Source organism: Myotis daubentonii, chromosome 1 (assembly GCF_963259705.1).
Source record: "Myotis daubentonii chromosome 1, mMyoDau2.1, whole genome shotgun sequence".
In the NCBI taxonomy this organism is placed as follows: Eukaryota; Metazoa; Chordata; class Mammalia; order Chiroptera; family Vespertilionidae; genus Myotis; species Myotis daubentonii.
The window spans coordinates 21,114,990-21,131,056 of record NC_081840.1 but is presented as its reverse complement, the minus strand read 5'-3'; the positions used below and the strand labels follow the sequence as shown (position 1 = coordinate 21,131,056).

At 42.3% G+C, this 16,067-nt stretch overlaps 1 protein-coding gene across 22 annotated transcripts in view; it reads left to right on the top strand.

The window, feature by feature from the left end:
* Nucleotides 1–16,067, top strand: part of TTLL5 (tubulin tyrosine ligase like 5) — a 264,490-nt gene that overhangs the window by 216,617 nt on the left and 31,806 nt on the right. For 19 of the 22 annotated variants that reach the window (XM_059689876.1, XM_059689822.1, XM_059689866.1 and 16 more), the window contains 2 exons: nt 10,360–10,442; nt 14,625–14,747. The exons of 1 other annotated variant lie outside the window; for it this stretch is intronic. In XM_059689876.1, coding sequence (XP_059545859.1) covers nt 10,360–10,442; nt 14,625–14,746 — 205 coding nt within the window. In that variant the 3' untranslated portion in view covers nt 14,747. Of the gene's footprint in view, nt 1–10,359; nt 10,443–14,624; nt 14,748–16,067 lie in introns of those variants that run through there. 2 more of the 22 variants (XM_059689907.1, XM_059689857.1) reach the window with 1 other exon arrangement.

The window sequence follows — 16,067 nt, the reverse complement described above, 5'->3', positions numbered from 1 at the left end:
CAAGGTGTGTGCATCAGAGATCACTAACTAGCAATTACCATTGATCACTTATACCATGTAGAACAGGGGTTCTCAAACTTTTTAAACAGGGGGCCAGTTCACTGTCCCTCAGACCGTTGGAGGGCCGGACTATAGTTTAAAATAAAAAAACTATGAACAAATTCCTATGCACACTGCACATATCTTATTTTGAAGTAAAAAAACAAAACGGGAACAAATACAATATTTGTATTTGCATATGGCCCGCGGGCCGTAGTTTGAGGACCCCTGGTGTAGAGTGTATGAGAGGCGGCAGAGCACAGCTGCTAGCAGCCCAAGGTTTCCGGTTAGATTTGAATCCTGGTTCCTTCACGTAATTGACCATTATTTAGGGATACCTCTAAGCTTCTGTTCCGTTATCTGTAAGAGATTACCTACGTCTTGGAGTTGTTCTTAAGATTAAATGGGATAATGTATTTTCCTGGCATATATGAAGTGTCCATGCATGCTGATTGGTGTAGTTGTAATTTCTACTGCTGCTGTTGTTCCCTATTAAAATAAGTCACATTTTGTTGTTAGTAAGATATTCGTAAGTGTGATTTGGCTCTAGCTAGCAAGGCTATGGAAATTCAAACACATTCTGATTTCCTGAACACTAATAACTGATGACTATTGAAGGCAAAGGCTTAGTTTCAAACAAAACAAAAGATTAGATTTGGACCTACTGACTTCCAGTCAAGTTGGCTCCATAAGTTCACACTTAATATTCTCCCTCTGCTTCAAACACATAGCAATGAGAGATAAAAGCTTAAAGAAGAAAACCAAAAGGACAGAGCTGAGCTTCAAAACAAGGGAAACATCTCCTTTGACCCCAAAATGTACAGAAATAAAAGAATCAGTGAAGGAGGCTGCAGCAGCAAACTTTCTGAACTCTGCTTTGGACGTAGGCCGTGGCAGCCTGGAGTTCAGCTCCTGTGGCATATTGGGCCGGAAAGTGCCCTACCCAAGAGGAGAGACTAAAACCAGGCTCGTTAACTGAAAAGAAAACAGTGGTTTTCAACTGGAGATGATGTTAGCAATCTCTGGAGTCATTTTTGGTTTTCAAAACAGGGCGGCTGGGGAGGGGGGGGTGCTATTGGCATCTAATGAGTAGAGTTTAGGACACTGCTAAACATCCTGTAAAGCACAGGACAGCTCCCCTCAAACAAAGAATTGCTCATTCCAAACATGTCAACAGTACCAAGGAAAAAAATCCCCCCACACACTAAAAACACACAACACCTGAGCTTAAGAATGCAGTGGGCTCTCCCAGTGGGAGACTGGTAAAGCTGGCGTGGACCTCTAGACGAGACTGTGGGCCTACACAGTCAGGAAGATAATGGCATGCCCTTGTAACTGTCCATGTCTCAGAACTCACCTGGGCTTCTAAAAATCACTGAGGCCAAGGCACCAAAATACCATCATAAATCTGGTCTGGGGCCAGGGGGGCTGGGTGGAGGCAACTATAAAATCTTCAGATTGCACGAGATAAGTAGAGCAGCAAGGGGAAGTGATTCCTATTCCAAATGAGCCTGCAAACCAAAATTCCAAAACACATGAATAATCTAATACTAAGAAAGGTTGCCAACAGAATCAACAACTAGAACATAAATTCCTTACAGATGAAATTAATATTTTTAAATGGTCGTACATGTTAGATTATGTATCTAATCGGAGTGTCTTGCGGGACATGACATTTGACTCTGATAGGAGTATCAGTAGAGAGGTCTGAGCGACAGGTGGACAAGCAATACTTCAAAAAACATTAAGAGAATTTTCTGGAATTAAAGATGAGTCCTCAGCTAAAAAATATATTTCATGTACCAAAATAAATGCACCTCTGGACACATCATAGTGAAACAGCAGAACATTAAACACAAAGGGAAGTCTTAGTATACCTGAGAGAAAATTCACTTGAACTCCATAGGAACACAGAATAGCAGCATGCTTCTCTCCAGCAACAATAGGCAGCAGAAAACAAGAGCTAAAGTGTTAAAGTGACAACTTTAAAGTGTTCAAGTGACAACTTTCAGTCTAGAATTTTATGCATAGCTAAACTGTCATTCCAGAGAGAAGGCAAAATAAAAACAATTTAAAGTCCAAGAGGAGCCATGGCCTTCAGTTGAAAGAATTGGCGAAGACTGTAGGATAAAAGGGAACACAAGTACCGGGTAACATGAAACAGTGAAGTACAACCATTTTATAGGATGTCAGTGAGTATTAGTGACTATAAAAATAATTGTTGGTCTGCTTTAAAAAAAATAAAACACGTTCAAGGACAAGAGTAGTCATAGTGAAGGTATTACAGGTCTGTGTCAAGTTTAAGGGCAAGACAGAGACACTTTCTTAGGAAAACAAGAACTAAATAATTGTTATATTTAGCTCTGTAGCTTTCAAACCAATAGAGGGGGAGAGGAGGGAATGTAAAAATTTTATGAATCCAGTGGAAGGCAGGAAGGTGCGGGTGGGAGAATGATAATGGAAAACAAAAACTAAGATAATAAAAATAACAGATTACACTCGTCTATTGAAAAATACATTATCAAACTGCGTTTTTTAAAAAGTTCCATTATAGGCTGCTTAAAAGAGACATACCTAAAGTAGAATCTCACAGAATGGCAAAGGATTGGAAAAAGATAAACCATGCAATAATAATTAGAAGGAAAATTAGTATAGCAATAGATTAAAAATAGAATTAAGCCAACAGTATTAATAGAAATAAAGAAAAGCACTTGTATGCACTTAATATTGTAAATTCAAAATATATGAATTAGAAGCTGACAGAATTATAAGAAAAACTGGCAAAGTATCATTATACTGGAAGATTTATTTAAATGTATCAGAGTTAGTAATTCGAAAACAAATTTCTGAGGACTTTTAATATTTGAAATGCAGAAGTAAGAGTTTGCTTTAATAAGTGGCTTTTAATCTTTTTTGACCACCACTTGTGATTTTAAAAATACATTTAACATGCAACCCAGTAAAAATATCTATATGTATATGAAGCAGAAAGTTCAAGGATTCCCTGTTGTTTTTTTTAAAATGCTGATTGTGTCCCCTAAATTTTACTAGTACAATGCCCTTATGAGTCACAACTCAATCTGAAAAACATTAGTAGCTATTCATGGACTCCTGCAACCAGAAGGGAGATTATACTTTCTTTTCAGGTATATGTGGAGCATTAACAAAAATTCAGCACATACTATATATATCACAAATGAAGGCTCCCCACACTTAAAAATTCAGTATCAAATATTTCACACTTTTCAACTACAATAAATGCATTTAAATTAGAAATAATTTTAAAATCTTTTTTTTAAGTTTGGAAATTTTAAAAAATAGAGAACATAATACTCATGTTTAAGAGGTACTCATAATGAAAATCATAAAACATTGAGAACTGAACGGCTATGAATGTATTACATAAATTTGTGGGCTAGCCAAAACTACACTCAGAAGTAAACTTGTAACTTTAAATGTGTTTATGAAAAAGACAAGAAGGATTGAAAATGAGTTAATCGTTTAACTTGAAAAGTTAAATAAAAGGAACAACAGTAAATTAATCAAAATGAAATAAAAATACAGACATTGCCAAGAACAGCCCGTGCATGGGAGTACATGAGAGAACGGTGCCTCATACAGTGTCTGGCACATAGTAGGTGTTCATTAAATACGTGGTGAAGGAATGAATGAAATCAACATTACAATAGAGAGGATCACCTCTGGAAAGATTGATTAAAAAAAAGAGAAAAGGCCCATATAAGTAATTTTAGGAATTAAAAGGAATATAATGACAAATATAGCCAATTACGTGAAGTGTAGTGTATTTATAAGATGGAATCCTATGCATCACTACTCCATAAAAGTTGACTTCACTAAGTATTTCTTGAATTGGTTTTGGAACCACATCGAAATTAATGTTCTAATTGTTATTGCTAAGGATTAGCGTATTAGGTTCTATTTGTAGAATGTACAGGGTATCCCAAAAAAATGTGTACTCACTTTGAATGATTATAAAGTCAGTCTTTATTAACAAACAGTTCATTTTTAAAATGTAAAAGGGTCTACAGAAATGAATAACTTTTTTGGTCAATGCTTCTCAAACATTCTGGTCTAGGCACTGTGATAATGTGAAGCAATGAAATTGCAAACATCAGATATCATTTTGTTCGGTATTTGTGTGCCCTCAATTTGTAGCTGTTGCTGGTCTGCACCATAAACTTTATCTTTCATGTATTCCCCATAAGTAAAAGTCTAGTGGCACTTTAGGATAATTTTTTGTTGTTGTTCAAAGCTTAGTCTGGCTTCACCCATTATTTTAAATCAGTTAAACCTGAAAAGGAGCCCAGCCTGTGTGGCTCAGTAGTTGAGCATCGACCTATGTACCAGGAGGTCACGGTTAGAGTCCCGGTCAGGGCACATGCTCAGATGCAGGCTTAATCCCCAATAGGGGGCGTGCAGGAGGCAGCCATCAATGTTTCTCTCTCATTGATGTTTCTATCTCTCCCTCTCCCTTCCTCTCTGAAATTAATTTAAAAAAATATATTTATGGGGGAAGTAGTGTACACAGCTAAGTTGTTGTTGAAAGTATTAAAAACCTGAAAAGAAGTGAAAAGTGAGTTATCAGCTGTTAAAGTGTGTATACATTTTTTGGGACACCCTGTATATGTAATCCCTGGACTGATAGATAAAGGAGGAGGTACACATACGTCTGTGTGCGCGTAGGTGTGTTGCAAGGAAAGCTGTAAAATACTTCATCTGTGAGGAAAGTCCGTGTTCTTTCTGTGGAATTCAGTTCTTTAACTGGTGCCTTGAGGTTTCTTCTCTCCTTTGGGAATTGGAAGAGGTTGGTTGTCACAGGTATTTCATAAAAATGGGTGGTTCTTTTCAGGACCTTCACAGATGCCACTATGTCTGTTTGCCACAGGCCTGGCGAGGTCAGCATGGCTAGCTCTACTCTTCCTGTAAAACCTTGGGTATTTTCCTTTTGTGGGTCCTTCCTTCTTCAGAAAGGTCATCCTTGATGTGGTGGCATGAATCCAAGATAAACGTTCACTAAACCATTGAAACAGAAAGCTAGAACTCCTGTGTCAGAGACATGGAAAGCCTTGAAAAGAACCCAGAGAGAAGCAATATAGCACCAAACCACAGTCACCCTTGTGAAGTAATGAACAAAACAGGTCTCAAAGAAAGGATATCACTTTCAGAAAAGTTTCCACTGATCAAAATAATGGGGGGGGGGGGAGAAAGAACAGAGGAAACCACAAATAAAGGAGCTAAAGGTTCACAAAAAAGCCTGTCAGAAGCCTTACCAGCAAAAGGGATAATGGGATTTTGCTCATTATAACCCACCTAGACTGGTGATGGGCTGTCATGTAGGCCACTGTACGGTGTGGTCTGGTCTGGATGCCAGTGGAATTCCTAGCCAGCCATTTGATCAACTTGTATTCCCTAAGTAGAGACTTGCACTCAAAACAATCTTTCAAAATGATAGATGCAGGCACCGTTCGGCTTATAGAGAGATTATTTGTAATACTTTATTGGACAACGTCTTTGAAAGGCCCCGAAGGCTGCTCCGCCTTCCGCGGAGGAGGAGTGCCCGTGCCAGGCTCGGGAGAATGGAAGAGCAGAGGGGTAGATAGGAATGGAGCGAGAGAATGGGAGTCTGGGTTCAGACGTGTACATTTAATACTCAAGGAAGCTCTTCAGGTGCTGGCTCTGAACATGTCCCAAGAAGAAGAGCTGTCACTGCTCATGGAATTCCTCTAATTCTTTGTTGCTACCATGCATGGCCACATTTCTTTCCTCAGTTTTTAAGTGGCTCCGCTAATCAGGAAGCCTGCCCTTCAGCAGCTTTTGACAATTCTAAACAAACAGTCCAGACCCTTCTCTGAGCCCATGACCACCGTTGAGATTGTCCTGAGCCTCGAACTCTCGCCTTGGACCACATCGGACACTGTGTATCTGCTAGAACTTGCACCTTCTCCAAGAAGAGCAATGGAGGAGCACTGACAGGACCAGACGGTCACACCGCATGCTCGCAGACAGGCTTTGTGTGATGTACAGTTAACGGCACCCTTCTCGTCCCACCTTTTCAGTAGTTCTCACTGTAAAATTCTGATGCTTTCACAACTCCGGTGGTTCCGAGTCCAACATTAGCCACCTCTCCCTATTCCATATGAACTGTGATCAGAAAACAGCAGGTCACGAGCTGCATCAAGCACACATTTAACTTTGCACATTCAGCTATTCAGAGAGAAAGAGAAAGTACAGTTTCAATAAAGGGGCTGATTCCATTGGATGTTGCACTCGGGAGAAGACAGGAGATGCGTTGTTCCTCCAATCAGTCTCATTTCCCATGAGCCTCTCACAGGAAGAGCGGCCCTGTATGTGTGTTATTCTCCTGATCACAGATGCATTTTACACAGCATGGCCCCTTGCTACAAGCCTCATTTGTTGCACAATTGGAAAAAAAAATAGTGATTCATTCTGATACCGGAAGGAAAAATGTGTGTTAAATTTATTAAAAGCTGGTTTCTGAATCTCAAATGAGACCTTTTTTCCTAGAGGATTTTTAGAATAATTTTGACTGAGATTTCTGTCTTGTAGGCTGCCATTTAATTACCTTTTGATTTTAATAGCAAATTGCTGTTAACGTTCAGATTTGAATGTCTTGCAGTCATTCTTCTACAGTTTAGCACTAATAGTCCAAACTGAGTTGGAGTCAGTGAGTCATCCAATTTAATATTTCTGTGTGTAGTAAACTTATAGGGAATACAAAGATTGTCAATATTCCTAAGTAAGAATTACAAATTATGTTTATTTAGCCCTTAATATAATATCGGACACTGTGCTAACATGTGTTTTTCATCCACCATCTCATTTAATCTGCAACAACCCTATGAGGGAGGCCCTTTTATCCTGATGTTAAAACACAGTAACTGACCTAGCGGCAACTTAGGAAGCGCACACACACCTTTCTGTGTATCTCCTAAAACACAGGTATTCCCAGGAGAGCAGACAAGAGCCGGTGCAGGAGCAGATCAGCAAGTGCAAATTCACTGCAGGCTCCAGACCAGCGGTTCTCAACCTGTGGGTCGCGACCCCTTTGGGGGTCGAACGACCCTTTCACAGGGGTCGCCTAAGACCATCGGAAAACACATATTGAATATATAATTACATATTGTTTTTGTGATTAACCACTATGCTTTAATTATGTTCAATTTGTAACAATGAAAATACATCCTGCATATCAGATATTTACATTACGATTCATAACAGTAGCAAAATTACAGTTATGAAGTAGCAACGAAAATAATTTTATGGCTGGGGGTCACCACAACATGAGGAACTGTGTTAAAGGGTTGCGGCATTAGGAAGGTTGAGAACCACTGGTCTAGACAAAGTGTATTTCAGGTTCTCGTTTACAAATGGGCTGTTCAGAAGTTGAAATGTCTTTTCCTAAGGAAATGACATCATCACAACAAAAGCATATTTACCCATAATGTGCCTAGAGTAGTAAAAACAGACCCAAACCATTTTGTGTACCAATGTTTTCATGGAAAAGTTCACTCAGAATTTCCCCTTGGGTGGCTGTGGAAGGGGGACTTACGCTAGCGACAGTAGAGTCCCTAGAAATGTTGTTCACATGAATCAGTGGTGACGCGAGGCCTGTGATGGGAGTTGACAGAGGGCGGGGGGTGGAGGGAGATGGAACTGGGTACAGAGGGGGCATGGGGTCAGGAGACTGCGTGAGAAACAGGAGAAAGCTTGTGAGGGTGCAGGGTAGGATGGCCGTTCTAGCGGGCAGAGGGAGAAGATGAGAGAGTTTGGGGACCCTGAACTCTCTAGGTCGAACCTCCGAACCTCCTGTGTGGCCTTTATTTCTTCTCCTGACCCCCAGATGTTGGCCGGCTTGCTTCCCTTTTACAGCTGACACTCGGGGTGTCCCTGTGAAACTGAGACCAGTCCCGGGCTTTTTTTTTTTTTACTCAGCTGCTGCTCACACAGGTGAATGACCCTAAAGGCTTTTAACTTCTCTAAAAGAAAGAGCTCATCTAGGCCCCGCAGAACATTTCCCTTTTCGCTTGGGCCTGGAAGAGCAAATACCAGCCTGTGGATGCTCTGGGTGGTTGTGGGGGGTCTGTAAGGAGCTGAAATAAAACGCATCGGCATTCCCATGCAGGTAAGCAGGGGCGCAGCTTGTGGGAAAGGGACGAGCCCTGCACTCGGTTCTCTCCTCTTGGGCTCTGTGGCATCCTCAAAAGGCAGGTGGGTAAGAGCGGGTGGGGACCAGACCACATCTTCGTGGTGTGGGGGTGGGGTGGGGTGGAATGTAAGGCAGCGTGATCCTTGCATCAGGATTGGGGTGTGTTCTCGAGGGACCTGTCTCCACCAGCAGTGTAGGGACCGCCTGGGCACCTGAGCCTCTGCCGGACTCTCCAAGTGGCACGCATCCCACCTTCCTCTACCCACTAGCCAGCGTTTCCCTGACTTCCCTGGGAGCTGTAAAGAGTCCGCGTTCTCAGGCTGCGTCTGAGCTCACTGAATCAGCAGCTCCAGCCGAAGGCCCTGGACGCTGTACGATGGACAAGTTTGTCAAACACTGCCTGACTTTCCCTTGACCTTGCTGGTCTTTGAAGGCTCCTCGGACATCATCAGCCCCTCTCTGCCCCGGGGTCATGCTTCTCATGACTTCATGACTCTGCTGAAATATGACTTCCTCAACTTCGCCAGGTTTCCCTTCTGCAGCGGTGGGCGAGGCAGCAAAACGACCATCCCTGACCACTCCCTTTGCCATCTAAATGGGTTCTCCATTTCATTATCTTTAGCGTCTTGTACTCTTTTCCTTAACATTTATCACACAGTTTATAACTTACGTGTTCACATGGTGCCTGCCTCCTCACTAGTACCGAGCACAGGGAATGCTTAATAAATAGTTTGTGTGTGTGAATGGATGGATGGAAAAGCAGTGCTGGGAGGGGGCACTAGGGTGGGATTGGATTCTGCGGAACGAATAAAGAACCGGGCCTATGGAAACTTTAATCTCCCATCAAACTTTTTACACATCAACTAAAACCAAGGTTGATGGACCCAACAGTAAGTGTATTTATGGGACATTGGGTCAGATTATTTCAAAAAAAATTTATTAAATACTTAAGGTGTGCAAAATGCACTATGGGTACAATTTTGTATAAGACTGAGGCAATTCCAATCTCTGTATGGAATTTACAAATAATCTAGCAAGGATAACAGATATTACGCAACCAGTTATACAATTTCATAATTATAATTTTTGTAAACACCTCTCCTCCTTTCCCCCCCAAAAAAAGGACTACAGGGAGACCTGAAATGGTCTGTAGGGCATCAAGCTGGTCATAGACTTTCTCAGACATGGCTGGGGAACCCAATATACTCTATCCCAGTGGTTCTCAACCTTCTGGCCCTTTAAATACAGTTCCTCATGTTGTGACCCAACCTGAAAATTATTTTTGTTGCTACTTCATAACTGTAATGTTGCTACTGTTATGAATCATAATGTAAATATCTGATATGCAGGATGGTCTTAGGCGACCCTTGTGAAAGGGTCGTTCGACCGCCAAAGGGGTCGTGACCCACAGGTTGAGAACCGCTGCTCTATCCCATCTCTTGTTAAAGTTGGCACAAGGGGAGGTGCCTCTGTGTAATGGCTTCTCAACCTCAACGCCATTGGCATCTTGGGCTAGATAATGCTTGGTCTGAGGGCGCTCTCCAGTGCCCTTAGGAGATGTCTATACCGTTCCTGGCCTCTGCCCATTAGATGCCAATAGGCCCCACAGTTGTGACAGCCACAAATGTTTCAGCATTGCCAGATGTCCCTTACGCAGCGGTGGTGTGCAACAGCAAAATCTGTCCCCCCTCGCTCCTCCAGTTGAGAACCACTGCTCTAATGAAAATTGCTTTTTTTTTTTTAACGTCTTTTTGTTTATGTTTTATTCAAGTTAGTACCAGGAACTTAATTTGTCCACTCAATAAAGAGATGCTTATTGATTGCTTATTAGCTGCCAGGCACTGTTCTAAGCACTGGAGACACAGCAGCAATGAAAGCCTGTGCTTTCTTGAAGTTGCATTCCGTGGAGAGAGATGGACAATCACTTTAAAATATGTAATATTTCAGAAGGAGAGGATAGGTTGGGCATAGAAGCCCTCTCTGGTAAGAGGACATTTCAACAAGGTCTTGAAATAAAGCAAGAGAATGAGCCACATGAGAGGGAGCACCAGGAGCAAGAAGCAAGCCATTGGAGGGCCTGTACTTGACCTTGCCTTTCTGTCTACATGTCTAACCAACTGCTTGTGTTTCAGAGGGTCCACCACGGAAGGGCAGCCGAACGGAGTCCAGAGCAGCCTTAACTCTGCTGCAGTCGTACCCATCGCCAGCTCCTCAGGTTAGTCGGCTCAGCAGCCGTCCCACCCGCGAGGGAGGATACTGGGATCAGCACCCTCCCTCTGCTGCCTTCGAAGAGAGCTCCCGTGGGCTTTCAGGCTTTCCATGCACTGGCAAATGGCATTTTTGATACATTCCTCTTTAAAATGATATTGACACTTTGGGATTGAATGGTTTTTTGGATAGTTGGGATAGTTGAAATTTCCCAGTTCGGTAGGATCCTATCAGATTTGCTGTATTTAGTTAAAAAAAAATGCCTATATTTGACTGTTTTCACTGTTACCTCGTATTTCCACGTGTAGTATCTCTCATAGTCTTCACGACAGCCCTGTAAGTTAGATCTTCCTGTTCCCTTGCCCCAGATGAGGAAACGGAGGCTCAGGAAGTTGAGGGGCCGGGAACAGGTTGTGCTCGGATGCAGAGCTAGAGCTCTGGGCTTTGATCTGAGGCCTGTCATGCTGATGTCATGGTCTCTTGCCAGGTGGGTGCTGAGGGCCCAAAGCCTCTCAGTGCGGGAACCTACATAGAAGTTAGGCAGCCTTGGTCCACGGAGAGTTTCTATGAGTAATAATTCATAAAAAAGCACAAGTAGCCAGGAAAGTGGAAGAAAAATCACTTGACTTCAATTCACATATTTCTTATTGGTCACCTCCTGTGGGAAAAGTTAACATTCTGGGTGCTGAGGTACATAGATGGGCACTGAGTCCCTGCTGTGGGGGACCTCACAGACTCAGGGCGAGAGAACAGTCAGCATGGAGCATGCTGCAGGACCATACAAGCCAGGGACGGGGACGAGTGGAATCATATAGACAGCACTGGCTGAGCATTTGCTGTGTGCCAGGCACAGTTCTGATCGCTTTGTATGTAAAACTCATTTGTTCACAGACAGGCATATAATAGAGGAACTGGCCCAGGCAGATGATGAAACGTGTCTAAAAGTTCACAGCTAGTAAATGGTGGGCTGTATTTAAACCCAAGCAACCTGGCCCAAGCTCTTAGAGAGAGGGCTTCTGAGAGGAAGAAACATCCAAAGCTAAGGTTTGAATACGAACAGGTCAGCCAGGAGAGGGGAGGCGTGGAGTGGAAGGAGGTCTAGGAAGAGGGCAAAGCTGTGTTCTGGAAGCCATCATGTGGCTGGGACTGGGGCATGAGCAGGGAGTGGCAAGAGAAGAGGCAGGTGGCAGGGGCAGTTTATGAGCCATGCAGGGAGCTTGGTCTTAAGAGTAGTCGGGAGCCATCAAGGAATGTGTGTGTGTGCGGGGAGGGGGGCGGGGGTTTGACATAACGCACCTTAAAATGATTACAGGATCTCTGAGAAGCCAGGTTTCTTTGACTGTATCATGGGGATAATGACATATATCCCATAGAGTTACTATGAGGATTAAATGAGGAGATATATAAAGATTCTGAAACTATACCCAGGTAAGGTAATAATATAAAAGTATAAAGATTTTATTCTGCACTTAAAATCTTAGAACCTGAATTCAAGGAATAGTTGATGTGCGTCAACTTGCCCTACCCTCGTGGGGGGAAAGGAATTATTAGAACATGGTAATTATTTTTAAGAAAATAAAATTTCTGCCTGGAATTATTAGGGACTGAGAGTGGGTGGCTCAAAGAATCATGGTCTAGTTGGAAGGGTACTTGTTAGTACAGCGGTTAGAGCCCCGGTAGCTCTTCAAATCTGAAACTAGAGAGGTTCACAAACCTAAGAGATCCAAGAACCTGGCCTATTTCATCTGCAAGTCTAATTGATAAGTTAAGTACTGAACTGAACTCTTTGCATGCACTCTGCCTGAGGAAGGTGGAAATTTGAGGGGCCAGATGGGTCAAACTTTCAGCATCTTGATCATGAGTTAATATTTACTGACTGTTGAAGTTACTTCGAAGATTTTATAGCCTTCATACTGAATTTGACATCAGCATAAAACCACAGAGCAAAGAGAACTTACGCTTCTCCCTGGATTCTAATAGCTACCTTTCTTCCCCTTCTACGTCAGATAAGCACATATTCTGCTCACCTTGTTTAGGTAGCCTATTTACTGCTCTTGTCACCAGGTAACTCATGGTCTCTACAGTCCCTTGAACTTGTTTCTGTTCTATGGCTTTTCTGATGGTCCTGGTCCTTAAGAAAACACTGCTGTACCTGATGTAATAGGCTCAGACATTTTCCATACTTCCCAATAAACATTTTACCTTAGTATAACAGTAGTAACTAATCCTATTAGAGTTATTTATACAGCTAGTAAATAACTACCTGGCACTTCATTGTTTCAGCTAAAATCATGTTTTTCTATATCGTGTAGATTTAAAAGGGGTTCAGAAGGGTGACCTATAAAAAGGTTAGGTTGCTATTAGAAACATTTTTCTTTTAACCTAAAAGAAGGGAGAACAAGCCCCATAATAAGTCAAAAAATTTACACATCTCTCTCATAGTTGGGAAGTCTGTGCCTACCCAGGAATCACTAAACTGGTTTTGAAGGTTTATACCCCTATCTGATCCAGTTAACTCAGTTGGTTAACATGGTTATTAATGAGTCCCTGAATGTAGCAAAGTCTGTTCCCTGGTCCCTTGACCCTTCTCCAAGTCTAGCCAACCAGGCCGTAAAGCTGAGTGGCTTTGTTCTCAGGCAGTCTGAATGAGATAGTCGTTCATCTCAGAGTGCTGTTGAAAAAACTCAGAGTCCTTTTGCACAGATGGTGGCACAGTGACATTTTTATTATGAACATTAAATGAGGTAGTGAATGTGAAAGCTCCTAACGGAGTGCCTGGAATGTCCCATGAATGATGTTTTCCTTTAACTTCCTTACCTTAGTCCATGTATTCTGTATATTCAGGCCATGGAAGGGAAGGTATAGAGTCAGCAAATTTGGAAATTTGAGAAGGAAGCTGTAGTGAAGGCCTTTGGCTCAAAGCCAAAGCCGATGCCTTCCTTTTTTATGACCACGGTGTTCTTGAGTTCTGAAGTGGCGATGGTGAACTAAAATAGCAGAGAGGCAGATTAGATAACTCACATTTCTCTCATGCTGACTCGATAATGTCAGCTACCATTATTGTAGGGGTCTGAAGCCATACCAGCTGCCCTCAGTGCTGCCCCTCATTTCTGCCTGCGCCTGTCCTGTCCTGCAGTCAATCTTTACCCGCCCTACTCCCCCTTCTCCCCCTCCTTCCCCTCCTCCTCCCCCTCCTCCTCTTCCTTTTCCTCCTCCTCTTCTTTCTTCTGGTTTTTGTTTTAAGCTCTTAATGGTCTGTAGTTGATAGAAGAAACCTTACCACCTTTTGAAAACCAATGATGGGTTCTATTTACAAGAAGCGAGAAGCAGTGTCCTTGTTAAATGTTTGTCGTTTCGGGTCCTGGTAAAATGCACTCTAACTTCATGCTCTTTGCATGAGGATGCGGCATCAGCGCATCAGTGTGGTTCTGCCTGCCCACCTCACTGTCTCTCTGTGAGACAAGATAAAAAAAACTGATTTTACTATGAAGTAAACCCAGTGGAGCTGAAGCCCTTAAGATCTAGAAATCGCTTTAACTTCCAAGTGAAATTACTTGCCTGGCAGCTCTCAGTGGAATGAGCTATTTTCACCATCAGATTCTTATTTTTGTCACCATGCATCCTATAGTTGTTGAATATCCTGGGTGGATCTCTGGAGTATAATAGATTAAAAATAAAAATAAATAAAGCTCTTGAGATGCTTGCCTTAGTGCAGTGGTTCTCAACCTTCTGGCCCTTTAAATACAGTTCCTCATGTTGTGGTGACCCCCAACCATAAAATTATTTTCATTGCTACTTCATAACTGTAATGTTGCTACTGCTATGAATCGTAATGTAAATATCTGATATGCAGGATGGTCTTAGGCGACCCCTGTGAAAGGGTCGTTCGACCGCCAAAGGGGTCGCGACCCACAGGTTGAGAACCGCTGCCTTAGTGTGTTACGCCCTTTATTGCTCCCCAAAAGTTCTTCTTTCCCCAGAGCCATAGGGATAAGAATGTGGGTTGGTTACCCACTGTTAGGCTGTTGGGAAGCAAGAAAGTGAGCACGGGTTTGGTGTTTGGTAGGAAGTGGGATGGCAGCATCTGGGAGAACGGTGATGCTCTAAATCCTAGTTTTAGATTTTACCTCTTATCCTTTCAGCCAAGATCAAGTAAAGTGTTAAATAGGGATTTTTTTACATTTTTCAGGATCTTTGGAAGCTCCCCAAGTTATTTTCGCCAGATCCAAACCCTTGCCCACACAATCTGGAGCCCCTGCTACAATTATAGGACAGAGAAAATCAAAGTCGGTGAAGTCAGGGCCAATTTAAGGTAACAGTAAGAGCATATTTTTTATTCTAACTTGCTGATTTCATGCTGCAGCAAGAGACTCGGTAGCTATCAAAAGAAGTTATAGTTTCTCAAAATGACAAGGAAATTGGGATTTTATAAAACCAAAGCTCAGAAGGACTCTAAAAACTGTGGGGTCAAAGTTAAGCTACAACTACCTTGCTTCTGTAATGGCCCCCCGGTAGGTGGCGCTGTGGCAGTAATAAATTCCTTGTTATTACAGAGGCTTTTGTTCCAAAATATGGGAGCAGCAAGGCCAATCAAAGACACTAAAGCCATAATTGAATTACAAGTAAAATGTAACAGAATAAACCGAAAAACATAATATTTGTAGATCAAATTGCAGTGGCATGATTATTTATTAGTGAAGGCTTCTAGACTAGAGTTGGGTTAATTGTGAACTAGACTGGCAGATAATGGGAGACCAAAAAAGGGACCAATTAAAATTAAAAAAAAACAACACAATTTTTAAATTTGTCGTGAGGTCATTTAAATTAATGATCCTTTATTTTGAGTTAAGATAAGCATATGCCATAATTGGCAGCAAAACAAACCATAAACCCCATCCTACCACCCATCCAGAATGAGCTTCTACACTGAAGGACTGGCCTGACTTGGTCTTGTGAGGCTGTGTCCACACTTTGCCAGCGCTGCACTCAATGTTTTGTTCACAGCGGTGACCTTCCAAACTTTTCAGAAAATTCTATGACACCACAAGGTTTTGATGACTGCTTTCCTCTTTGCTCTCCCCTACACTCTAAAGCATTAATGGCACACCTGCTATGAGCTTAATACTCTTCTTACCTCTAGGGGAATATTTATAAACTTATTTGAGAAGCATTATTCATCCAAATACCCCAGGAGAGCAAAAGAGGGAGGAAAAGTATTTACCCACCACAGGATTCATTTACGTTGGATCAGAAAGCTTCAGATGTCTTTCCCCAGCCCATCCAAACTCTTTCCAAAAAGGCAGGAGGGGAGAGAAGGGAACACCAAATCCACGGCTTGGTCACCTACCAAAATGTACCAAAGAAACTGAAAACAGCCAGCGTCCTATCGGTAATCCTCAGCCAACGGTGCTTTAATTCTGATACTAAGCAGTCCGTTCAATGATGAACAACTAAGAAAATATAGAAAACTGAAGCGAGAAGGTCAGTATTTCCTTCAGGAGACTGGCAGCCAAAAGAATGAATGTGACATCAAGCTCCAAACCAAACCGATGGCCTGCCAAGAAGTACTCATGTCCATCCATTTCCAGGACTGGAAGACTTGGACCTGCCACAGTTATAATATCACTTTCCT